Raw genomic sequence first — 25538 nt, 5'->3', positions numbered from 1 at the left:
ACCACGAGTTTACATAATTCCCAGCAGACTGTTGCTGAGCAGAATTGACAGGAGTGCAGTATATGCCATGAGGGGGAAATCTAAAGAAAAAGGACATTTTATCTACAATGCAAAATGCCAATAAAGCAACATTTTAGTGAAGCTTTGCAATATCCTTTTGGAGTTATCTGATTGAGTTCCAGATGCTGATAGGAGTGCTACAATTAATTCAATTATGCCAACACTAAGGAAGGGAGGGGGGGAATTCATCAATATTCTTTCATTTAATCACTATTTAGTGATGCCCTGAGGGAAAGTAAGCATTTATAGATGTTGGGTGACGTCAGGATCTGGTTTAGTTTTGATACCCACCCCTCCACCCCTCGCCCCAAACACTTGTTGGATTCATACATGTACAGCTACTTGTGCTCAGGTACCCAAGGTCAGCTGGTGCCACTAAGGTCAGCCAGAACCACAACCCTGCATGGAGTAAAAAAACAAAACATTTAAAAGGAACAACAGAGAATAGATTTTCAAAATAAATTGGATGCAGTTTACACAGATTCTCAAAAAGCATTGATAAGAAACCAAATGAGAGACTCTTCCCACAAAACGCCACTATTGTCACATCAATTAAAAGTTTAAAAACTGAGCTGAGATTGGTAGCTTATTGTTAGGCAAGAGTATTAAAGTTTATGAAACCAAGACAGGTAAATAAAGGCAATCAGCCCTGACCTACTTAAATGGCAGAACAGACTTGAGAGACTGAATAGTCTACTCCTGTTCCAAAGTTCTTACTTACAACATGGATAACGATACATAGAAATGAGGAGGATGTGGTCTTAAGACAACAGAGATGGTTTGGAGGATTAGGGGTAAAAGAAAGATTCTCAAGCTGGAAAGAAGAATTATGATAAAAGCAAAATACGGCGAATGCTGGAAATCTGAAACAAAAAAAAACAGCTGGAAAAACTCAGCAGGTCTGACAGCATCTGTGGAGAGCAACACAGTTAATGTTTCGAATCTGAATGACTCTTCATCAGAAGAGGAATTATGATGTGTTCTGCAGACTCCAAGTTGAAGCTTTTCTTATGTATTAAATGTATAACTAATATGGACTATTACTCATAGATACAGTAAATTGAATATTGAAATTTGCTGATTACAACAAAATGGTTTGAGGATTGGTGGAAGATTGCTGGAGGATACCAATAGATCAGTATGTAGATGACAGTTCAACATGTGAAAATGTGAATGGCAAGGTTTAAAATGAAGTAAAGGAGCAAGAGAACCTTGGTGCACAAGGTTGTTAAATGGTAAATGCAAGGAGATAATTATGTGAAAAAAATGCAAAAAAATTATTAGTTGCTTCAGAAATAAATACTCAAAGTGTATTAAAAGGCAAGCAGGAGAGCACATGGTGTAAGTCTAGGTGGTTTATGTGGAGAAATACACCAGGACAGACTGAATTGACCAAGAGACCAGATTCTGTGCTGTAACATTCTATGATCCTCTATGCATTATGAAAAATTACATTAGATAAAACATTACTTATGTTGGACGAAATTCTCCACTAGCTCTGGTCGTAGACAGCAAAGTTTATGTCGATATTCCTTTGGGAATCCTAATCTTCGACATTCCTCATGCAATTCTTCACCAACTATTGGCAGGAAGTTCAAATCTGAGGGGAATGTCCGGAACAGATCCAGAAGGTAGCGTCGCCCGTCATGGCCAACAATCCCCTTGCAATCCACGGAGGAGCACAACATGACAGGCTGTCCTAACTCATTCAGGACCAGGTGCTTCTGAATCCGAAGGGGTCTGGAGGTTTTCAGCAACAAGTTGATGTACTCATGACTAGAAATGACAGTCTTCCCAGAATCTATCAATCCATACACTACATTTTGATCCTGCTCCTGTTCCAGAATTCCAGGGATAATGGACTGTGCAATTACCCGATAGCCCCGGTAATCCACTATTACAGACCCCAACACGTGCAGACCCTGCACATCCAGGTTACTATAAGCTTGGATCCCTTTCAAGTCGTTGCTGGATGCGGCATAGGCAGCGTGATCACCCCCGGACTCTTTGTAGTTGTCCTGGATATCGAATCCAAAACTGAAGAAAATGTTGTTCCAGATGAACACTTGCATTTTGGTATATTCTCCTGGGTTGATGGCCATGATGTTCCCATCGACAACTGCCACTGCTCCACGGGTAGCAGCTGCAACAAAATCACGGTTCACCTAGTCAGAAACAAAAAGGGCATTTTAATTGGTTACCCTGTTTGGAGGCACGTCTGATTGAAGGATAGTCATGAATGCAGTGAAAACTAACTGCCCTTTCACAGAGCCTAGATGCAAGTTCAAAGTTTCCTAGGTCTCCAACGTGACAGCGTACGCACGAGAGAGTGACTGAAAACAGTGGAGGCTGACCCTATTGGAAATTCCTGGGTCAGCAAATTTAAGCAATTGTTGGAGTGGCTGTGAAGAAACTATCATATTCAGCAACATCACAGAATCATTATTGCATTAGGAGGCGGCTGTTTGGCCCACTGTGACTGCACAGACTCTCCGAACGAGCAACTCACCAAGTGCCATTCCCTGCCTTCTCTCTGTAACCCTGCACATCCTTCCTTTTCAGAGAAGAGTCCAATTCCCTTTTGAATGCTTCAATTGAACCTGCATCCACCACACTCTCAGACCGTGCATTCCAGACCCTAACCACATGCTGCATAAAAATGTTTTTCTTCATGTTGCTTTTGCTTCTTTTACTTATTAAATCTGTGCCCTCTCATTCTCAATCCTTTCACAAGTGGGAACAATTTCTCCCTATCTACTCTGTCCAGACCCTCATGATTTTTTATACCATCAAATCTTCTCTCAGCCTTCTCTTCTCTAAGGGAAACAGTCCTAACTTCACCTATCAGTCTTCATAACTGAAGTTCCTCATCCCTGGAACCATTCTCGTGAATCTTTTCTGCACTCTCTATAACGTCTTCACATCCTTCATAAATTGTGGCACCCAGGACTGCACACAATACTCATTTATGCATTATGACAAATTACATCAGATAAAACTAGTGATTTATACAAGTTCAACATAACTTCCTTGCTCTTATACTCTATGCCCCTATTAATAAAGCCGAGGATACTGTATGCCTTATGAACCGCTCTCTCAACCTGTCCAGCCACCTTCAATGACTAATCCACACATACACAGAGGTCCCTCAGCTCCTGCACCCTATTTAGAGTTGTACCCTTTATTTTGTATTGTCTCTCCATGGTCTTCCTACCAAAATGAATCACTTCACATTTCTCCACATTGAACTTCAACTGCCACCTGTCCGCCCATTTCACCAACTTGTCTATGTCCTTTTGAAGTTCTACACGATCCTCTTCACAGTTCACAATGCTTTCAAGTTTTGCATTATCTGCAAACTTTGAAAAGTACCCTGTACACCAAGGTCTAGGTCATTAATATATATCAGGAAAAGCAAAGGTCCCAACACTGACCCATGGGGAACTCCACTACAAACCTTCTGCCAATACAAACAACATCCATTAACCACCACTCTCCTTTACCTGTCACTCAGCCAATTCTGTATCCATAGGCCTTATGGAAGAAAGTAGTTATGAATAGGACCTCATAAACTCAAAGTCTGTCCCCACCCTATTGGAAGAAGTTTTGTGACTTCATTTGGTCAGCAAAGGTAAGGGTAGATAATGGGATCATAGAGAAGCACGTTTGTATACCCTAGAAACATCATCGTTGTCATTTGGGGTATCACACAGCACAGCTTCTCTCAGAAGCAAAATAATTTGGCAGCATTCATATTGCATCTCGCATCCTGGAAAGTATGCCAGCATACTAGAATCTCACATCCGAAATCCTTGTTCTATGACACCTATCCTTCCTATCAGCAATCCACAATTCTCTGTTGATTGTGACTGGAAGATCTGGGAACTGCAGTAACTAATTAACATGTATTCCTTCTGCAGGAGAAGACAACACAATACCAGAGAGCAACAGGCCATTGAAGCAAGTGCCAACACACACCACTTAACTGTAATGGCCACAATTGGTTTCAACCCTGACCTGGCAATTGAGGATTGGGATGATCCTTCAGGGGTTTGTTCAATGGATATGTTTTCTTAGATAATTATACTATATATTCTTCAGTTTCTTTATTAGTTTCCTTCTCCTTCATAATCAGATGCTAGAAAGTAGAATGCTGCTCAAGCACACCAAAGCTAATCGGATTTTTTTTCCTTCAGATGCTGGAAGGATACAGTAGAGAAGAACAAGTCACTTCAGTTTTCACTAGCCCTGGCAACACTGACAAACTCTCACCCGCCCCATTATTCATTGTTTTCCTTGTAGATAACAGCCCCTGAAACATTCATTCAGGAGGTATAAAAAGCACTGGGGAATTGACAAGTGGGGAGACCCAGAAGGTATAAGATGCAGATGTGGAAGTGGAGCTTGATGTAGTTGAGCAGAGGCACAACTGCATTAGCCACTAGCTGCGGAGCAAATGGATGATGGTCTCAATGGTTCTGACACAAAGAGAAGGGTGCTAAGTACGAGAATCAGAGATTCTATATTATCTCCTTCAAGATATGCAGCAAATGGCCAGGATATCCCTCCTGTACCCCAAAATCAGAAACAGATTCAACAAATTGCAGGGTGGCCTGAGACAGTGACAGCTATGGGAGGAACTGCAAAGCTTCCCCACAGGATGATGGATCCAGGAATGTCAAGCGATTAAATATGGAGATCCTGAAGTAGGTCTGCAGTTCCTGCACCCAGGTCAATGCCAACTTGAAAAACGTACAAGCCAGCATCTAAGGGAGACTAAGGGGTATTTTATTTACTCTCCCAGGGGTGATTTCATGAGGTCTGCTCCTCCACTGAACACTGGTTACCAGAATCCCATTCCCAAGACAAAGGGTCAGCATGTCCTGCGTTTATCCCAGAACATGGCTGCACTGTGGGAAGGGGCGTTTATCCCAGAACATGGCTGCACTGTGGGAAGGGACGTTTATCCCAGAACATGAGTGCACTGTAAGAAGGGCCAATTCCATCCTAAGAGGTGCAGCCATCTATATCTCAGACCTGGGCATCTGGGCCTGCACAGCCTGCTGGACAGATAGGCTCTCCTCTGATGCAGCTGGATTAATCTGGCTTCACTTAAAGCTTCTTCTTCTCTAGCATATAAGTCATGTAAAGTAGGATTCCCAATAGGAAACCGATTGTGCAGCCTTCAGATTAGAGTTTAATAATGGACTTGAGAATAGTGATTTCCAAGGGTAATGTAGAATGTATGAGAAGGCTTCTTGAGTTGAAGAGTGAGCATTTTTTTTTCCAGTATCTGCAGTGAACCCAGAGTTGTGGCCAAGTCTCTAATCAAACTTCAGTTGTGTCCTTTTAACCAAGTACTTCCACTTCGATGAACAAGTCCTGAAAAGCTGTGTGTTTTAAACATTGGCACATGGTCTTCAGGGTGATGGTAAGGTGGAAAGTAACGGAAGCGAGTATGGGTGCATGTAGTTGTCACTGGGAGAGTGGGCACTTATTCACAGAATTCCAGAAGTTTTTGGTCCCCAAAGGTGTAATTGCTGACTTAAACCCTCCCCCAATCCAATAATAATGCTGCTCTAGTTGATTTGTATTTAATTCATATCACAAGTTCCAGAAGGCATATGACAATTCTCCAGTGTGACCTGCTAGCAAGTGGCTCAACCCAATGTTCTGTCACACTTTGAGGCTACTGTTTTTTGCCCCATCACTGTGGAAGCCAACAAGGCCATATGTTTTTCTTGAGGGTCGCTGGATCTATCACTCCCTTTGGATAAGATTCACCTGATGCTGCTCTCACACAACAGTGGCTGTATGTACATACATCAGCTGTGGTGTTAATGTTGTGGTGAAATGCAATAAAGACCTCATGAGGATTATGTGAAGATGAGTTTCTATTCCTCACCTTAAAGATGGTCTGCTTTCTCAACATCCGCTGCATCAGGTCCTGACAGGGCATTTCCCATGCCATCTGCAGCTCCTCATTCCAATCCCGGGGCTTTAGGGAAACAAAAGGCATCAAATCATCCCATTACAAAAAGGCTAAATAATCACAATGTATTATCAGATACCACTCAGGTTTTAGAGCTCTAGTTTATTCAGTTATTAAAACATTTTCATAAAATATTTTTTGATACAAATTGTCAAATATTTGCCATCCCAATGCTCAGTGAGTTAAATGCACTGTTTAGCCCTACAGACCAACAGCGATGTCAGGTAGAATGAGCACACTAAGCAGCATTTGACTCTGATATATCCACACTTTTGAGTGTTGTGTCCAATTATGGTCCATGCACATGGTGAAAAATATCAGGAAATGAAAGACAGGAAGCTGACAAAAGGATTTTATGAATAAAGCCTTGAGTTAATATTATTTACTCTGGAGAAATGTAGGCCTGGACAGTGTAGTATAAGGATCTGGCACATATAGGGTTAATGCAGGACTTTGTGTGGGCAGTACTGCACTGTGATGCAAGAGAACACTTGACCCGGACCTAGGGTCAGTCTAGTGTTGGACAGAAACATGTGTACCAGCAAACATGGAGACCATTCCGAGCTTGTACCCTTTACTGTATATTTGTAAATAGTTCTAAGAGTCAATACTTACAGTTACCCTATGTATGACTATCTTCAGACTTACCAAACTGTAACCACAACACCCTACAACATGGTGGCAGCTTCTGGGAAAACCCAAGACCTTGCAGAAAATGCAGAGAAAAACTAAAATGCTGGAAGATTGAAAAAAAAAATCAGCAAAGTAGACTGACCTGAAAAGAAGCTCCAGAAGCAGAGGCACAGAAAAAAATTAACCAGGAGAAAGCTCTAAAGAAATGCTTGGAAGCTGGAGGCAGAAATTTAAAAGTCCTTACTGCAACAGAAGACACCATTGAATCTCCTTTGGAAGTCCAGTTTCTAATCTGAGAATGCAGAGTCAGCACACCTAGTAGGGGTGTGCTAAATCTTTTAAAACTCCAGGCTACAGCAAGTCCTGAGAAATCTTTAAATAATTCAGTATCAGAAATGCAGTTTGAAAAAACCCGTTGCTAAAACCCGATTCCCAAATCTACAGCCAAGATCGCTCCAGAATGGAAAAAATAATCTGGGAGAGTCACTACTTCTGAACTCAGCAGAGAAAAAGCAAAAGTCAGGTTTTGAAAGATTTGCAACTTTGAAGTAAAATGATGAGCAAGTGAACTCTGCAGGCAGTCAATCCAGCCAGCCATTGTTGAAAGCTTTTTCAAGTTGAGCTTGATTGCCATTGTAGCCCACCAAAACTAATAAATGCAGGAAATCTCGTTGCCTACAAGTGAACGGCAATGCCATCTTGAAATTTAGGAAGTTCTTATTTAGAAAATTCTTAAAGCAGAACCTACACTTTTAAATTGCTAACAATGGATCAGAATTTTACTCATCCAGAATAATTTGGACTTATCCAAGGGCCAAACCCAATGGAAAATTGGATGCCCTGGAGAAGAGAATTTCTAAACGACTGGGGTACATCAGGTCTAAGTAGAAAGTCAGAGAAAGTCCAGATTAATACTTTTTTTGTACTGGTTTGCTTAACTTGTAGATGAAGTAATCTGAATGCAGTGCATTGATGAATCCTCAATATGCTTTGACAAAATATTAAAAGCCCTTGACAAATATTTTAACCTTCAAGTTGTAGAGTGCACAGAGCTTAAAAAGAGGGATGGAAAACTCCCAGTAAAGCTACAAAAGGAAAGAAGGCATTACTCAAGCAAACCATACAAAGGGTTCCAAAGAGGCAATGAACTTTCTGGAAGTCGCAAATATACATATTTGTGGAAACCCCAATACATTACCTGAACTGCAACAGCAGGTGGCAGTATGGTGTGAGCAGCTGTCTGTTAATGAAGGAAAGCTATCTGATAAAGTCCCAAATACCCTGCTAAAGGAAAATGAAATAAGGTCGGAAAATGTTCACATCAAAGCTGAATTGGAAGATTTGAAACACAAAATTCGAGCTGAGTATAGACCTTTGAAAATGCACGATAAATTAAAGTCTTCAAAGAACCAAATTGTTCAAGATCTGAACAAACAAGTTTTGGAGATGTTACAAAAGGTACCTGGAGGAAATACCAAATAAATCGAAGTTGGAAATACAGCCTGGCACAACAGCGGGCAGAAAAATCACGCAAAGAAGTTGTGGCCTTGAAATAGCCGAAGAACCAGTTGGCAGGGAAGACACCGGGATGGGGTTGGACATTTGGAAAAAAACTTGGGAAATCATTACGTTTCCAAAACTATGTATGAAGAGATGAAAATTAAGAACCTAGAATGGCAATAGCAAGTAGAACTTTTCATAAAAGCATGTGATGAGACTTAGGAGCATTTGGAAGAACTACAATTACAGAACGTGAGCTTGAAGGGTAGCACAGAGGAATTATGCTCTGCTAAAGAAAAACTGATCAGCACAGAGAACCAACTTTTACATACGAAAGTTAAGTTTGTAAAGGAAAAACGAGAACTGATGAGAACACTGGATAGTCATTCATAGGAAGTAGAACACTTGAAAGAGTACTTGAAATGCTTAAATGATGAACTTGTAGAAGCACATTCAACAAAGATAGACCTTCAGTTAAAATTTGATGAACTTCAAGCATCAGAAGTCTCTAGTAAGCGTCGTGCAAAATGCCTGATACAGGAGAAGGGATTGCTGATGCATCAGAACAGATCACAGTATCTTTACAGTGCAGAAAGAGGCTATTTGGCCCATTGAGTCTGCACTGGCTCTCTGGAACAGCATTCCACCTAGTCCCACTCCCCTGTCTTATCCCCGTAACCTTGCACATTCTCTCTTTTCAGGTAGCAATGCAATTTCCTTCTGAATACCTCAATCAAACCTGCCTCCACCACACTTTCAGGAAGTTTGTTCCAGACTCCAACCACCCTCAGGGTGAAAACATTTTTCCTCACAACATATTGGGCAGAATTTTGCCCTTGGTGGGCAAGCGGGGAAATGAGCGCACTGCTCCCTGAGGCAAAGTGCTGTCTCAGGGAGTTCACTGACAGGTAAGAAAAGTCAAAAAATAGAGAAATATTAAAATTTATTATGTCACACGAGATGGGACGTGTTAATAAGAAACACATAAAGTTTATTAAATTTTTAAAAAATGGACATGAAACTTCATCCCGCCTGTGGATGAAGTTTCATGAATAATCTGGAGCCCTCTGGGGCTCCTGGCCTGCCCGCCAGCCTTAAGCTTGGATGGGCAGGGTCTTTAACAAGGTTAATTAGCCTGTCAATCGCCTTAATTGGCCATTGAGAGGTCGGCGGGCGGACAGCTGATTTCGCTGTCCGCCTGCCTTCCTGAAGATTTAAATGGACCGGGATTACATCAGGGGTTCCTCCCGACGTCATCCTGCGTCATTTTCCCCTCGGCAAGCGGGCCCAGCCCCCAAATCGCCAATGGGAAAATCCTGGCCATTTACTCCTTTTGCCAATTATTTTGAATCTGTGCCCTCTAGTTGATGTTCCCTTGAGTGGGAACAGTTTCTCACTATTTACTCTGTCCATACTCCTTAGGATCTTGAATACATCTATCAAGTCTCCTCTCAGCCTTCTTTTCGCTAAGGAAAACAGTCCCAACCTCCCCAATCTATCCTCATAGTTCTTCATCCCGGGAATCATTCTTGTGAACCTCCTCTGTACTCTGTCCAATGCCTTCACATTCTTTTTCAAGTATGGTGCCCAGAACTTGACGCAATACTCTGGATGAGGCCTAACTAACATTTTATACAAGTTCAGCATGACCTCTTGAAAGCAGAATTTAAAATAAGAACTGATGAACTTCAGTCCAATCTGAACAGCATAAAAGGTTGAGATACGCAATGTGGAAGAACAAATCCAGACTTTGAAAGCAGGCAAGAGAAATTTTACAAAACAGTTTGACGATATAACAAGTGAACTGAAAGAGTCCAAGGAGCAGTCAGTGAAGGATTCCAAACAGAACTGAATGCCCAGATGGAACTGTCAAACTTATATGAGAGTTCTGCAGATAACCCTGAAAGAAAGACAACTCAACTTACCAGAGGTGGTGACATTGTGGTATTGTCGCTGAATAGTATTCCAGAGACCCAGAGTAATGCGCTAGGGACCCCCAGTTCAAATCCCACCATGGCAGATGGTGAAATTTGAATTCAATAAAAATCTGGCTGATTGTTGTAAAAACCCATCTGGTTCACTAATGTCCTTTAAGGAGGGAAATCTGCTGTCCTTATCTGGTCTGGCCTATATGTGACTCTTAAAATGCCCTTTAAACAGGGGCAATTAGGGATGGGCAATAAATGCTGGCCTAGCCAGCAATGCCCACATCCACTGAATAAAAAAAGGTAGTAGCTGAATTGAATGAAAAGATTCATAATCTTGAAAAACAACTGGACAAGAAGGAAGTACTCAAAAATTTGGGTAAAATTGTGAAACAAGTGGGAACAAGGATTCCATTTTTGAAACGTAAACTTCCACATGCGTTCCACAACCCACACGATGACGGAAGAAGTGAAAGAAATGAGCACAATGTTTGTTCCCCCCCACCCCCGTAAGAAACGAGTTAGGATGGCAACCACTGACCAGATCAACAGCCGAATTGACCTAGTGTGGTTCAACAAAAAGAATGGAAGCAAAGGATGAAAACATATCCAGATTCCAGAACAACCTCCAAACCTACAGGAAGAACCAACAGCGACAAATGTAGTTCAAAATAATGTGAACGAAATATGGCAGAAGTTATAAGGCCTCCAGGCCGCCTAAAACTTTGAATTCAAAACCTTGAAGGGGGAGATGGGTTAGTAACAATGTAGTAATGACAATGTAAATGCATGATTGTAATAACAATATAAGACATAAGGCAAACTATATCCAATATATTCTAAGTGATTAAAGACTTGGGGAGAGGTTTAGAATAAGGGCTGTCACAAAGATACTTAGAGTTAATGTGGGATTGAGAACAGTACTGCCCACACAATGATGTAAGAGAGCATATGACCTGCACACAGGTTAAGTCTAATGTTGGACAAAGCCATATGTATCAGCAAGCATGTAAACTGCTCCTAGCTTGTAGCCTTTACTGTATATTTGTAAATAGTTCTAAGAGTTAGTAAAGACTTACAGTTAACCTATGTATGACTATGAAGACTTTTTCATACTTACCAAACTGTAACCAACACCCTACAAGAGAGAGGAGTGTGATTAGAGTTTTTAAAAATAAGGGGATTAGGTTCAATCCATTTAGATAGGTTATTTGAGATAGTTGAGACAGCATAACTAAAGGTCATGCATAAAAGATCAATGGACCAAGAATTAGGTTAGACTCCAACAAATAGTTATCATGTCAGAATGTCACTGCCCTATGGAACAAACTGCTAAACATGAGGTTGAAGTCCTTTAAAAGGGAACTTGGCAAACTTCTGAGAAAAGAGGACATTTCCAATTAGACAGACAGGGTGAATTGCTAATAGGTTGCAGTTTTGAGGAGTTGTGAGTGATCAAAGTCTCTTAGAGCTTCCATGGTTGCATTAGAGTGTCAGAAAGAAAAAGCAAGAGCTCACTATGAATTAGCTACGATTTTTTCTCCAGATTTTTTTTGCCTATCTGGTATAGTTGAGTGGATGATTGTTTTGCAGTTTCACACTATTATCTGCATGGATAGAAAGTCTTTATTCATCCTTTTTAAATATTCCAGTATTTTGTGCAGTGTTAAATGATCCCAGAGGATAATGCTGGGGTATTACCAACAGCCAGTGTCCCTGGGCAAGGGAGAAGTGACAATTAATAAATAAAAATCAAGCAACATTCCTGCTGAATAGTGAGTGCCACTGAAAACTGTGAGCATTGGGTAAGTACAAGATTGGGCTGGCTATAATTGTGGCACAGTCAAATAACTTGCTGGCTCTAGAGGGCAGCTGACACTCAAGTAACTGTAGCCAACGAGCTTCAGGGGAGGATAAAAAAAAAAATAAAATTGCAGATGTACAACCAATTACTAAAATAGAACTTAAAACTTGCTTTTTCTCCAAAGACATTTTCCAGCCACCTTCCCTCATCCCCAACGCTTAAAAAAGACCTCTAGATTGGAACGTGGTTGGCCAGCTCTCACCTGCCCAGTAATATGCTCCTCATATCCTAGTCGGGAGGTATACGCATCCTCAGCTCTCACACAATCAATGGTATGCTGTCTGTGTGGGGTGGTCCAACTGTAGGTTTGGAATGGTGTGGCAACCCTCTCCAACGGATGACAATTCACCCTGGAAATAAAGAACAAAAATCACAAAAAGGTGCGCCAGCTGGCACATGACAGGACATTAATCACGTTGTACAAAAAGCTTCTAAAATATAAATGTCACAACTTGTAGCTGGACATTTTCCAAAATGAATTGTATTTGGAACATGACAAAATGCAGCTGGCAGAAAACACAGATAGTAGCACATCCCCAAGATCAAGACAGTGCAGTTTCTGCAAGGAACAAAGAAAAATACCCTTGACTGCCACGAAAGAAAAATACCCTTGACTGCCACTAAAGAAAAATACCCTTGACTGCCACTAAAGAAAAATACCCTTGACTGCCACTAAAGAAAAATACCCTTGACTGCCACAAAGCATTACCATAAAGCCTAAGAATGTCTTCCTTGAAAGACTTTTGCAAATCCAAAAGGGACAGGACTCTGCTGGGATCAGCAAATTCAAAGCACAATGACTCTCAAATTTACAATTAGCTGGTAATCACACTCACTGAGGCAGCCAAAATAAAAGACAAACAGAAAGGTTACCCAACAGGAAGACAGATCACGGGGGGTAACTTTGATATAGGAGAGAAATTTTATATCTGTTAAGGCAGGGATAAAGGGATGATTGCCATTTTGATGTGGCTTAATATTTTTTGAACAACTCACATGGAACAAAATTTTAATGGGTTCTTTTAGGGAAACAAAGATCATAATGCTCTAGCCAGACTAGGAGCATTCTTCAAGTTGACCAAAATTATTATTTTTTAAAAAGGCATGGGCTTAAACTTCAACCCACATTTTGCAGAGTCCACGAACTTAACTCCATCACTTTAGATAGGAAGCAAGTGCAAGCTGGACACTATCTTGGTGGGGGGGGGGGTAAAATTAAATCTGCCCCCAAGTGTCAGCTCAATGATATAATTTTAACACTTTGAGGAGGATTGGTTGCCTTCTTGTCACATGGAGTTGGGGGAGGGGATCATGGAAACAGAATTTCATGCATTTTGGAAATAGATGAAAAGATCTCTCTGGAGCAACTGAAAATTTATTATCCACCTTAACAGATATCACTCATTAGCTCCATTCATACCTTTTCTTCTGCAATGTTGCAAAATTCTTCTTGAATATCGGACTAATTTGATTCAGAAGATCCAACAGGGAGTGGCACAGCAGACTAGGACTGCCTGGTTTTGGGTTAAACACATCCACGGTTGACCTAATTTAGAATAGAATAAATTATAAATAGCTTTTATTCAGGGTTGGTACTGTTAGCGCAATGTCTTGGATTAAGACTAGTTATTAAGCAACTCTTTCTTCACTTTCCGGTTCTATTTCATTGGATGCAACAAGATCCATACGACATTTTTTTTCTTTTTCCTAGCACCAAATTTCCTCAAACTGGACATCTAGGATTACGTGCTTATCAGGATCAATCTGCAGAGAGGGGATACCATTAACTCTTTTGGGGAGAGACGTTGGACGGGATTTTCCGCGCCTGCCCGCCACCGGGATCTTCCAGTCCTGCCGCAAGTCAATGGACTTCTGGCTGGGGCACTGCCATTAGATGTAAATCTGCCTCCACCTACAACATAGGGAAGTTATTGACAGAGGGAAGTTCGCAAAATGGCACTCTGCCCAAACTCCTGTTGTTTTGACATACATTAATAATGCAATTTTGAAAGTTCTAAGTTTTGTTATCATTCATGCATAAGATGTGGATGTTGCTGCCAAGGCCAGCACTTATTATCCATCCCAAATTGCTCCAATGGTGGACAGCAGCCTTCTTGAACCCTGCAGTTTGTGTGACAAATGTACAAGATAGGGAATTCCAGGATTTTGACCCAGCAACGATGAAGGAAAAGCGATATATTTCCAGATCAGGATGATGTGCAACTTGGAGGTGGTAGTGTTCCTATGTGCCTTTGTTTTTCTAGGAAGTAGAGGTCGTGGGTTTGGAAGTTGCTGTCGAAGAAGCCTTGGAGATTGCTGCAGCATGCCAGTGGTGGAGGGAGTGAATTTTTAAGGTGGTGGACAGGGTTTAAGGAGTGAGGAGGCAAATTACTTTTTTCAGAATTCCCACCTCTGACCTGCTCTTGTAGCCACGGTATGGTGGTTGGGCTAGTTACATTTCTGTTCAATGGTGACCACTACCAACCGCTCCACCCCCAACTCCCCCCAGTGACATTGATGATGGGGGAATTCAGTGGTGGCAATGCTGCTGAATGTCAAAGAGCTCTCTCTTGTTGGAGCTCGTCATTGCCTGGCACTTGTGTGACATGAACTTCACATGTCACTCATCAGTAGAAGCCTGAATATTCTCCACATCTTGCTACAGATGGATACAGATTGCTTCAGTATTTGAGAACTTGCAAACTGAATGAACTGAGCACTGCAATCATCAGTGACCATATGATGGTGAGAAGGTGAAGCACCTGAGGATTGTTTGGCCTAGGACACTGCCCTCAGGAACTCCTGCAGTGATGTCCTGAGGCTGAAATGACCACAACTACCTTCCTCTGTGTGAGGTGTGACTCCAGCCAGTGGAGAGTTTTCCCGTGATTCCCAATAACTTCAATCTTACTCAGGCTTCTCAGGTACTCAATCAAATGCAGCCTTGATGCCAAGAGTTGACTGGGCTGGGTATGCCTTTCTCATGTCCAGTGCCTAGCTCAATGCTAGGTGGTCCATCTGGTTTCATACTTAACAAAAACAAAAACAGAAATACCTGGAAAAACCTCCATGAAAATATATGAGCGGTTCACCAGGCCATTTCAGATGGCAGTTAAGACTCAACCACAGTGCTGTGTAGTGAAATGTAGTAAACAGTGAGAAAGATACCAATAGACTTCAAGACATCGGTTGGAGGAATCACATGGTAGATGAAATTCAAGATAGAGAAGTGAGAAATGATGAATTTTGGTAAGAAGAATGAGGAGGGATGATACACGTTAAACGCTACAATTTTAAAATGAGTAGAAGGAGAGAGAGAGACCAGGGTGTTTGTACAGAAATCTTTGAAGGTGACAGGACAGGCTTACAACACAGTTAATAAAGCATATGGGATTCCTGAGTAAATAGAGGCATAGAGTACAAAAGCCAGGAAGTTATACTAAATCTATATAAGGCACTAATCCATCTCCAGCTGGAGTACTTTGTTATTTCTAGGCACAATGATTTAGGAATGATGTGAAATTTACTAGCCTGGTGAGGGTGAGGGATTATAGCTATATGGATGGGTTCAAGAAGCTGGGGTTGTACCCCTTAGAGGAGAGAAGGCTTAGAGGAGATTTGATAGAGATGTTTAAAACTATGAAGGGGTTTGATACAGTAAATAAAGAGAAAGTTTTTTCTAATGGCTGAAAGATCAATAACGGACACATTTAAAGGTTATTGGCAAAAGAACCAGAGGCGACATAGGGAAAAACTTATTTTATGGATTTGGAATGCACTGCCTGATAGGTGGCGGGTACAGATTCTACAGGAACCTCTAAAAGGGAATCGGATAAACACTTGAAGGAGAAAAATATTACAGGGAAATGAGTAAAGAGCAGGGGAGAGGGACTAACTGGATTGCCCTTCAAAAGAGCCAGTGCAGACTTGATGGGGCAAATAGCTTCCTCTGCTGTACTGTCCTACGATTCTATGATACTAAAAAGAGGTAGACCATGAGTTACAAATCCCCAGAACTTGCTGGTCGGATTGGCCACTCAATTTTTTGCACAAACAGCAGCTTCTCATTATTTTTGAAGAAGTTGCTGGATTTGCACATTGTTTGGCCATTAAACTTACTACTACTTAATAGCACAAGTATCCTTCTAATGATATGATAATTGTTTATACCAATCAACCTTTCCAAATCACAGCTGGAAAATTTGAACTGTTGAGGCTCATTTTGCATGAAATAAATCCTTCTTGAGATACTTAGTGTCATTTTAAATTTTCACATTTTCTTCTTCCTTTTCCTTTCTCCTCTCTCTCTTAATCCAATCTTTCTCTTCCTATTTCACGTTCATTGTCTGATTTGATTCTAATTCAGCCTTCTCCATTGTTTGTTTCTTTCTTTCTCAATCCTTGAATCTTATTTGCTAAGATAACTGTTGATCCCAGTGTTCATTAGGATCATGGAGATACTTTGCTGCCCTCACAGCACCCGCTATCAGCTCACATGTCTGGCAAGTTGCTCCACAAATTACATCTGAGCTGAAGGGCACAGGAAAAACTCTACCTAATGGCACATACTGTGAGATGCCCCCACTCCAGCAATATTTGGCCCAGTGGCATTCACCCACAGGACACACTATGAAGAATTGTGTTGTGGGCTGGCCGGGCAATACATCAGCAATAAAACTCAGTTAATCGGCTGAAATATCAGATCAGTGGTGTATTGTATTCCTTTATGGACTAAGATTGACCTATCAGTAACAGTCAGAGTTCCTGCTCTTGATTATTAGCCAGCAACCACTGCTAAAAGATGCAGATGCGAGGACATGAGGTGCGGACAGCAATCAAGAGCTGCTCTGGTATTCCCTGTTGTTGGAATGGCCTGCTCTTTTCACAGGTTAGCAGTCATACACACGGACACATGCAAATTAAATAAAGATGACGACCGTGAAGAAAAGCAGAAAGTGCCAGAAATACTCAGCATCTGCAGAGAAAGAAGCAGATAATTTTTCAGGTCAATAGTCTTTCATGACTGTGGAACTGCACCCTCTTTGATCGAAGAGTCAGCATTTTCTGCAAGAAAGAAATTAAATAATACACACACCACCAAACAAGAAAATGGATCGAAAGTGAGGTGGAGAATACAAGACCTGACAAGTCCTACTTAGTGTACAGCTGCAGAGTTTGGCTGGTCACACCCAGGTAACCGCTGAAGATTTCTGTCTTGTAAATTGTGCTTTCAGATATTTTCTACGCAATCATAGTAACCAAGCAACCAGCGATCAGTGGTTTATTTTTAGTGTCAAAAAAACCAGTTGGTTATTTTTTTCTATTAAGCCACGCTGTTGCAACAAGAAAGGTCTGTTCTTATCTATGACTGATAAAAGTGTAATGAGTTTTACGCTTTTTAACCATCTGGAAATGTTTAGTGGCTTTGTGTTACAACCAGAATATGGGACTCAAGAGCGTAATTTGTGAAAACCTGAATAAAGGGTCTTTTGTACTACACATACTTGGCGGAGCAGGCTCAAGGGGTCGTATGGCCTACTCTTGTTCCTATTTCTTATGTTCTAAGCCAAGTCCTGAGAGAATGGCTCAAGAGCACCACTTTCCTGAATTTACCTTACAAACCATGCTGCAGTTCTCAATGCAAACCAGCAGCAAAGTGCAGCTCAGGGAGTATACGCACGCAGAGGAGCCAACATTTTGCATGTTTCGCAAAATTATAACATCAGTCTGCCCAGTAATCATGGTGGGAATCACCATGTTGACACAATATTGTGTCACCAGGCAAATGCGGGTTTAAAATACATGGAAATCATGCTGCAGCTAGTTCAATGCCTTCACTGGCTACCATTAGATTGACAGCAGGAGCTGAAATTAAAAGGGAAATAACAGGTCTTCCTGGTTCTCTGTTTAATGCATTCTGACAAGTCTATCTTGACCTGCTTAGCGGTTATGAGACACCTGGGTTGCAGGAACCCAAGATCAATAAAAAAGCAATTAGATATTTGAGTGGGCTCCCAAGACAATTGTTCCGTGTGTCCATCAGTTGGTGGTGGAAGGGAAAATGATAGGGGTAGTTAAGAGAGATTTGTTTTACCATTAAAATCTCATCAGTGCCCTTCTCCACCCACCAATCTTCATTCCCATGATCATTTCGATTACACCCAGCACTAAAAGAGCCATGTTGTATCTCTGTTTAGTTGGAAGTGGGTCACTGCAAAAGGATAAGAGGTATCTAAAAAAAACAATAGGCACCATGAGAGAAGAGAGCTGCGTGACACAGTTAGGGAAAATGCACATACTTGATATACTTGAAGCAGATGAAGACTTGAGTTTACGGAGCAAGCAAGGCAGTGGGAATCATTTTGACTTGCTCTAGAAAAGAGCAATCACAAACACAATTACTGAGTGGTTTCTGCCATGCAGTACACTCGAAAGCTCAAAGTTCATCCAGATACGAGTCTCCTCTTTCTGTTGGCTGTCAAGATCCAATATAAAATTAGGTTGGGCTGCCTGACTGTGAATCCACAGCACAAAACTATCCCTAAGTTAACACAATTAAAATGGAGATCATCATACAAGGGTAGTTGGCTGCTCTAACGTTAGAGTTGTACACTTTGTAGCTTGGAGCAGAGGTGAGTGGTGCGGGTGGTGGGAGAAGGGCATATTAAAATAAATGTAGAGGAATCCACATCCCTAATTAAAAACATACATGTTCCACCGTCACAATGTCACTGACCCCTAAAGGGAGATTGACAATTCACACAGCTGAACGTTGGATTAAATGTCCACACAGAAAAAAGCTATGATTAGTTTACAAAGAACAGATTTTCAACTGGAATAAACCAGAAATTACAAAATATCTGCCTTAGGGTTCTCAGAATTTTGACTTCAGAACCTCAGACACAACACAAACCATGCACAAGCTCTATGTCTTCCACTCTTGTACAACTCTCCCCAGCAATGATGTTGATCTCTGAATCTAGTCCGTTAATTTCATAAATTGCCCCAGAGACTGATTTTAATATTTCACATTTGATAACATCTTAACAATTAAATCATCTGAAATCTCAAAGGGTTCAATTTTGCCTCATTTTTTAAAAGACCATTTAGAGTTTTCCTGCATGAATACATCAGTTAGAAATACTGAGCACAGGGACTTGCACTCACTGGTTGATGTAGAATCCTCGTGTGGATGCAGTGATGCTGACATGACGATCCTCCATGGTGATGATGTTGAGATACATCAGGTCCCCACGCATTTTACGGTGACCAGGGGGAGGGTTCCAGCCACTCATCGTCAGAGACTTCAGACACTGCAGGGGCTACAGAGAGGATATCCATTAGCGAGCTCCACTTCCCCACTGAATCCAGAGAAAGAACGAGCTAGTTAAAGCAATGCATACCTGAATCAGGATTTCTATTCACTTCTGCTAAAGAATTCTTTGCTAGGATACAGAAACTACAATCACCTTGATTTTTCAATTGAAAGGAGAATCAGGAAGGATGGAAATGTGTTAGAGTTTATTCAAGCTATAATACAGCAAGAACTACAACACTGTTCACAAGGTAGTTATTGTGGACATTAAACTAGTTTGATATCTCAGACTTGTTTCCTAAATACAACATCATCCACCTTATTTTGTCTAACTTGAAATTGCTGAACGCTATGCTTTTTCAAAAACAAAGGCAGCAGAACGTTTCTGAACAGGACAGCTGATTCTGCCTTAATATACAAATATTACTTCACTCTGATTGCCTCATAACACACCTTGTTATCTGTGGTTAGAGGCTGTAGGAACGAAAGGGGTCGATCTTTGGATCCTGGCAAGATATATTCTGGAGGAGAGCAGTCAATAGTCTCAAGTGGCTGATCCGAACCAGAACGTCTTTTCCTCTTTCCAGTTGTGGTTATATCTAGAGGGAACAAAATGTATTCATAGAATGATTACAGTACAGGAGGCCATTCAGTCCATTGTGTCTGTGCCAGCTCTCTGCAAAAACAATATAAATTGGTCCCACTCCTCCATCCTTTATGCTCGCTGGTTCTCCACTGTTCCACCAATGAAAACAGTTTCTCTCTATTTATTCTGTCTAGACCCCTCATGATTTTGAGCACCTCTATCAATCCCCACTCAATCTTCTCTTCCCTGAGGAGAAAAACCCCAGTTTCTCCAGTCCATTCATGTAACTGAAGTCATGTCTGGAACCATTCTCAGAAATCTCTTCTCACCTTCTCTAAAGGCTTCACTTCTTCCTAGTATGCAGTGTCCAGAATTGGACTCCAGATGAGGCTGAACCAGTGTTTTATAAAGATTCACTATGACTTCCTTGCTTTTGTACCCCATGCCTCAGTTTATAAAGCCCAGAGTCCCATATGGTTTTTAACCACTTTCTCAACCTGCCCTGCCACCTACAAAGGTTTGTGTACATATAACCCCAGGTCTCTTAGTTCTTTCGCTCCCTTTAGAATTTTACCCTTAAGATTATACTGCCGCTCCTCGTTCTTCCTACCAAAATTTATATTTCTCACTTCTCTGCATTAAATTTCTACTGTCATGTGGCTGCCACTCCACCAGCCTGTCTGTACCTTCTTGAAGTTCATCACTATCCCATTTACTGTTCACAATATTTCCAAGTTTTATGTCTTCTGTATTCACATTTTTTCCCTGGGGAGACTGAGTCACATTCCTTAAAAGAATGAGAACCTGCTGTTGGGCCTTAGGAAGTGAAGTTATTGCTGTTTAAAGTTATTACGTAATTTATGTCCAGTTAGGAAAAAAAAGTCATATCATCAGAGGGAACTATCAACACTGATTTGTTCTTACAAGAAATGCTCTAGCATGCAGCTTTCAACTTAATAATGCCTGCATGTTTGCCAAATCCCTTGCATCTGTCTTTCAGCACAAAGAGCTAATTTTTAAAAGACATAACACACATAAATCATAAATTCATCAGCAATCTAATTGATTGAATGAGATTGCAAATTGCTTTCCAGATGAGGGCAGTTTGTGCTGTAGACCATGTGCTCCTGGATATTAGTTTGAGACTGCCCAAATTCATCAAACCATAGAATAATACAGCACAGAAGGAAGTCAACAGGTCCATTATCTCACAATACAAGAGAGGAGGCTTTCAATCCGCACTGGATCTAATCCCATGTTGCAGAAGATCACTATTGCGCTCACTCATGCCATCACTCCTTTTAATATCTATTCATAACTAAGTATATGCACAAATCATACCTCCAAAATCTCCCTCCGAGATGCTGGTTAAGAAAGAAGGGGAGTTACACTCCATGCCATTATAGGCATCTGCAGGATCTAGACTCTTCAACAGATCCCGGATGTGGCGTATATGAATCCTAACCTCTCGGACAGTGTATGGCTCTGAAACAGAAAGGAAGTCACTTCAGTGCTGTACCAGAGCACAGCGTGGCTCCACCTTAAACTGCAAAACTCTGGAAATAGAAAGAACAATTGAAGAAGACACAATGCATGTAGGGTAATGGAAATTTGGAACTTTCTCCACCCCCATAATCTGTTGCAGCTAGGGGGCAATTGAAAATAGAAATACTAAGATTGATAAATTAAGGATTATACAACCCCAAGGCAAGTAAATGGAGTGATGACACAGATCAGCCTGGACCTAACTGAATGGTGGAGCAGGCTTAAGGGGCTGAATGGCCTATCCTGTTCCCGTGTTTAAAATTGAAAGTTTGATCATAATCCTTGCAGTTTATTCACGGAACATTTCTTTTATGATCAACACACTTTTTAAAAAGATCAAACAGGCATTAATGATTTTCTGGAATAAGCCAGCACAGGAACAGGGAGAGTTATTCAAGCGCAATACAAACACAACACCCATTTTGAAAAGGCTCAAAATTGAATTAAAAACCACAGGGCAGGACTATCCTTCCACATTAGATGCATAGATAAATATAATAATATATGTTATGGTGCTGCATCATATAGACCAGCAAAGTCACAAGTTCCGTCTATGTTGGTCTGTGCTGAGGTGGTGATGGGTATTACAAATAGCCTCAATATCGTTGTAAAAAAGTGCACATATGTGAAGCATGATGCTCCCCCCGCAGTTTAATAGCATACTAACACTCACCATGAAGGCTCACCTATGAAAAACTACTAGAGCTACCATAGTTGTACCACCAATGGCTATCAGCAAATTTTAGAAAAGATAAATTGGAAGCCCCATTACCATCCCACGTTTGCCTTGCACCTTGGACTTTGTCATTTAAATCACTCCTGCCTTCCATATTATCATACACCCTTCCCCTCACTCCTCTCACCACCCTCTCTCAGTTTTCACTTTACTGATGATACCAAGCTAAGTGGAAATGTTAGCTGGCGGGAAGACACGGAGGTATAGTGAGTGGGCAACAAGATGGCAGATGGGGTATAATGTAGGGAAGTGTGAAGTTATTCACTTTGGTCAAAAGGATAAAAAAGCAGAATTTTTTTTTAATCATTCATGGGGTGTGGGCATTGCTGGCTAGGAGAGCATTTATTGCCCATCACTAATTGCCCTTGAGGAGGTGGTGGCAAGCTGCCTTCTGATGAAAGGTCACCATTTTGAATCGTTGGGCCTAATTTTCCTTCCAGGAAACAAGGTCAGGAGTGTTCCTGGGTCCTGATGCCGTTCCCCAGGAGGAAGCAATCACAGGCCTGATTTTCACGAGGGTGACCTGTTAATTGGCTGGAGGGTTGCTGGCATAATCAGTTAAGAGCCACAAGGGTGGGAACAGAGGTGGAACTGATATCTTGTGGGCTCAATATAAACAGGCCATGGCTACCATTATTGTTTTAGTGAATCATTTGCAATATCAGTCATGGAGTAGGAAAGACAGAGGGCCAGAACCTGTGGCAGGGCTGCCCCTCACTTGGCAAACACCAACCTGGAGGTCCTCTTCAAGGCAGTGAGTGAAGGCCTCTTTCCAGAGCATGGTAGGAGAAGGACACTTTCTCAAACCAAGCAGGCATGGATAGAACTAGTAGAAAATGTCAGTAGATGAAGTGTGGTCAGGAGAAACTGGCTACAGTGCAGGAAAAGGTTCAATTAATTACTTTTGCACTGGCAAGGTGAGTGCAATGCCAGACCATGATGAGAAACCTCTGGGCATTCAACTTCCAGCAGACATTCCAGCTAAAGAGCTAGATGCTGCTCTGGAACATGGGAGTAACATGTGCTCAGGGTTCTTACTGATCTCTTCGCAAGGCTCAGAGCCCTGCTGATGACCTGCCAGCACCAATACATCCAGCTTCTTATGTATTTGATCCAGTGGCATTGTTCAGAGAATCTAGGTCCTTACTTCTCTTTTTGCCCTCGCAGGAGGAACAGGCACATAATGCCTTTGAAAGGGCACAGAACAGAGGAAAGGTTCACATCTTACATATCATCACCACCTTGCAGAAGGGAGCAATGGAGATTGCCAAGATGGCTGACCATGCAGAGTCAGGGAAGGAAAGTCAGGCATTCCTACTGGAGAGGGTGAATACAGTCTGCAATGCATAAATGAAAGGGTTGCAGTGCACTCCATCCCATCCAACCACGTGCCAAAGACTCCGCTGTATTGAGAAACCTCAGCACTGTAGAGGCTACTACAAGCCAAAGTTTCTTCTCAAGAATAGTTCTCGTGTCTCCACCAGGTCCAAAGCCACAAGGGGAATGCAGCATTGAAGTGGGCTGAGAGTGAAGGCCACCATGTCAGACAGAGAACTGACTGGGTCACTGAGGTTTTTTCCCCCTGCAACTGTGCACTCTTCCTATTTTTCAACATCATATAAATATAGACACTTGATGCCAGACATGTGAGCTTCCATTTCTTAACAGTGAAACAAGGAAAGAGGGATGAAGTGTTGAAGGGGAACATAGGTCCTTTAATGAAGACAGTGAAATCTCTGGACAGATGTGCATTCCTCATTGGCGGTAAGAGTGGTTTTATTACAGACCAAGTCTTCGATGGAATTGCTCTCACAGGCATATCCAAGTGAGTTCCAGACATGCTGTCCTCCTGGATTAGAAGGCCTCAGTTGAAATATGCCTGGATCAGGTAAACTTTGATGTTGTGTCCTGTACAGGCCCATCCCCTCCCTTTGCAGTCGAGGTACGTCTTGTCAGGAAGATATAATAATTCTCATAATGTTATTGGAATTTATTGTAAAATTATATATAAAATATATACACACACACACACACATATATATGCACGTGTGTGTGTGTCTGTGTGTGTGTGAGAGAGACTTAAGTGAATTAAAGGCAGCTGGTCTGAAGGCTTTGATGTAAACATGGTAAACGTGGGGAAGTTTAGAATGTAAGGTGTAAAAGGACATTTGCATTTTTAAATAAACCAGACTTGACTGTTTTTCAAAGGAGGGGTGAAATGTTTCACCTAGACAGGTGAAGTTTAGAAAGTGTGTTTATTTTTCCCAAGGATTACTGGTAAAACTTGGTGCTCTGAGAGATTTTTATTATCAGAAAGATAAAGTCCAAAGACATAGTGAAACAATGGGAAATTGCATTCAAAGGAGAAAATATGTATAAATGCTGTGTGTAAGGGAAGGCATTTTTGAGATCTAATAAGTGTGAAAAGCCTTCAACATCTACACCTCAAGCTGAAGTTTTCAAAGAACTGAAGTTAAGAAAACTCGCTTTGCACTTGACTGGTTCAGGGTATTGTTTTGGGTCTTTTAAAATCTATGGGCAGAATTTTCTGGCTGGCAGGGGGTGGCGTGAGAGTGGGAGTGCGCCTGAGCACCCCCCGAGATCGGGTCTGCACCACCACTTTACGCAGATGGGCCAATTAAGGCCCACCCAGTGTGAATCACAGCAGTGGGGAGTGGGCGGGAGCCAGTGGGTCTGCAATGACCACCGGGTCCAATGGCGACACAGCGGCTGGTTTTAAAAAGTTGCTGCAACCTCTCAAAGGCTGCGAATCACGGCCAGTGGAAGGGCTTCCCTGAGTGCTGCTGGTGAGCAGGCCAGGTAGGAGGGTAGGGCAGGAGGGCACTGTGCCCCTCATTTTTCTGCTGATTGCCTTGCTGCCCTCCTCGAGGAGGTGGCAGCACAATGGGAGGCCCTGGTACCCCAGGATGGGAGGAGAAGGCCCCCCCCCCACATGACCAAACGTGCCTGGGAGGAGGCGCCGGAAGTGATGAGCTCCCGTGATGTGGTGTGGCACATGTGGGTCCAGTGTCACAAGCGCTTCAACGACCTGCTGCGCTCAGGAAGGGTGAATACCATGTTGGCATTGGTCATTTAACCCAGCAGACTCCACCACCCCCCCCCTCCCATGCACCCCTCCCCACCCACTGAGTGTAGTGACATCATGTGACCTTCCCTGGGTGGGCCAGATATTGCACATGCAGAGGTCACCCTGAGAGGGTGGTGAAGCGATGGGTTCTGCCCCTGCAGCATGTGTTACATTCAAACCCACATTACTGTTTTGGGGCAACCTGGAGGAGCTGCACCTAGGTGCAGTGCTGGAACTCCAGGACATGTCAAAGTCAGGGTGATGACACACTGGGAAGGGAGCTTCAAGGTGGCG

The 25538-nt window shown here is 42.0% G+C and overlaps 1 protein-coding gene across 4 annotated transcripts in view; it reads right to left on the bottom strand.

Annotated features, from left to right (window-relative positions):
• Nucleotides 1-25538, bottom strand: part of LOC121285876 (clustered mitochondria protein homolog) — a 96382-nt gene that overhangs the window by 33025 nt on the left and 37819 nt on the right. For 3 of the 4 annotated variants that reach the window (XM_041202796.1, XM_041202799.1, XM_041202798.1), the window contains exons 4-11: nucleotides 21217-21360; nucleotides 19743-19888; nucleotides 19142-19296; nucleotides 13395-13520; nucleotides 12177-12324; nucleotides 11231-11248; nucleotides 5966-6058; nucleotides 1531-2225 (exon numbers count right to left, since the gene is read on the bottom strand). In XM_041202796.1, the coding sequence (XP_041058730.1) occupies nucleotides 1531-2225; nucleotides 5966-6058; nucleotides 11231-11248; nucleotides 12177-12324; nucleotides 13395-13520; nucleotides 19142-19296; nucleotides 19743-19888; nucleotides 21217-21360 (1525 nt within the window). The remainder of the gene's footprint in view (nucleotides 1-1530; nucleotides 2226-5965; nucleotides 6059-11230; nucleotides 11249-12176; nucleotides 12325-13394; nucleotides 13521-19141; nucleotides 19297-19742; nucleotides 19889-21216; nucleotides 21361-25538) is intronic. The other variant, XM_041202797.1, reaches the window with a different exon arrangement.

This window comes from Carcharodon carcharias, chromosome 13 (genome assembly GCF_017639515.1).
Source record: "Carcharodon carcharias isolate sCarCar2 chromosome 13, sCarCar2.pri, whole genome shotgun sequence".
In the NCBI taxonomy this organism is placed as follows: Eukaryota; Metazoa; Chordata; class Chondrichthyes; order Lamniformes; family Lamnidae; genus Carcharodon; species Carcharodon carcharias.
This window is presented reverse-complemented; position numbering and strand designations above follow the sequence as displayed.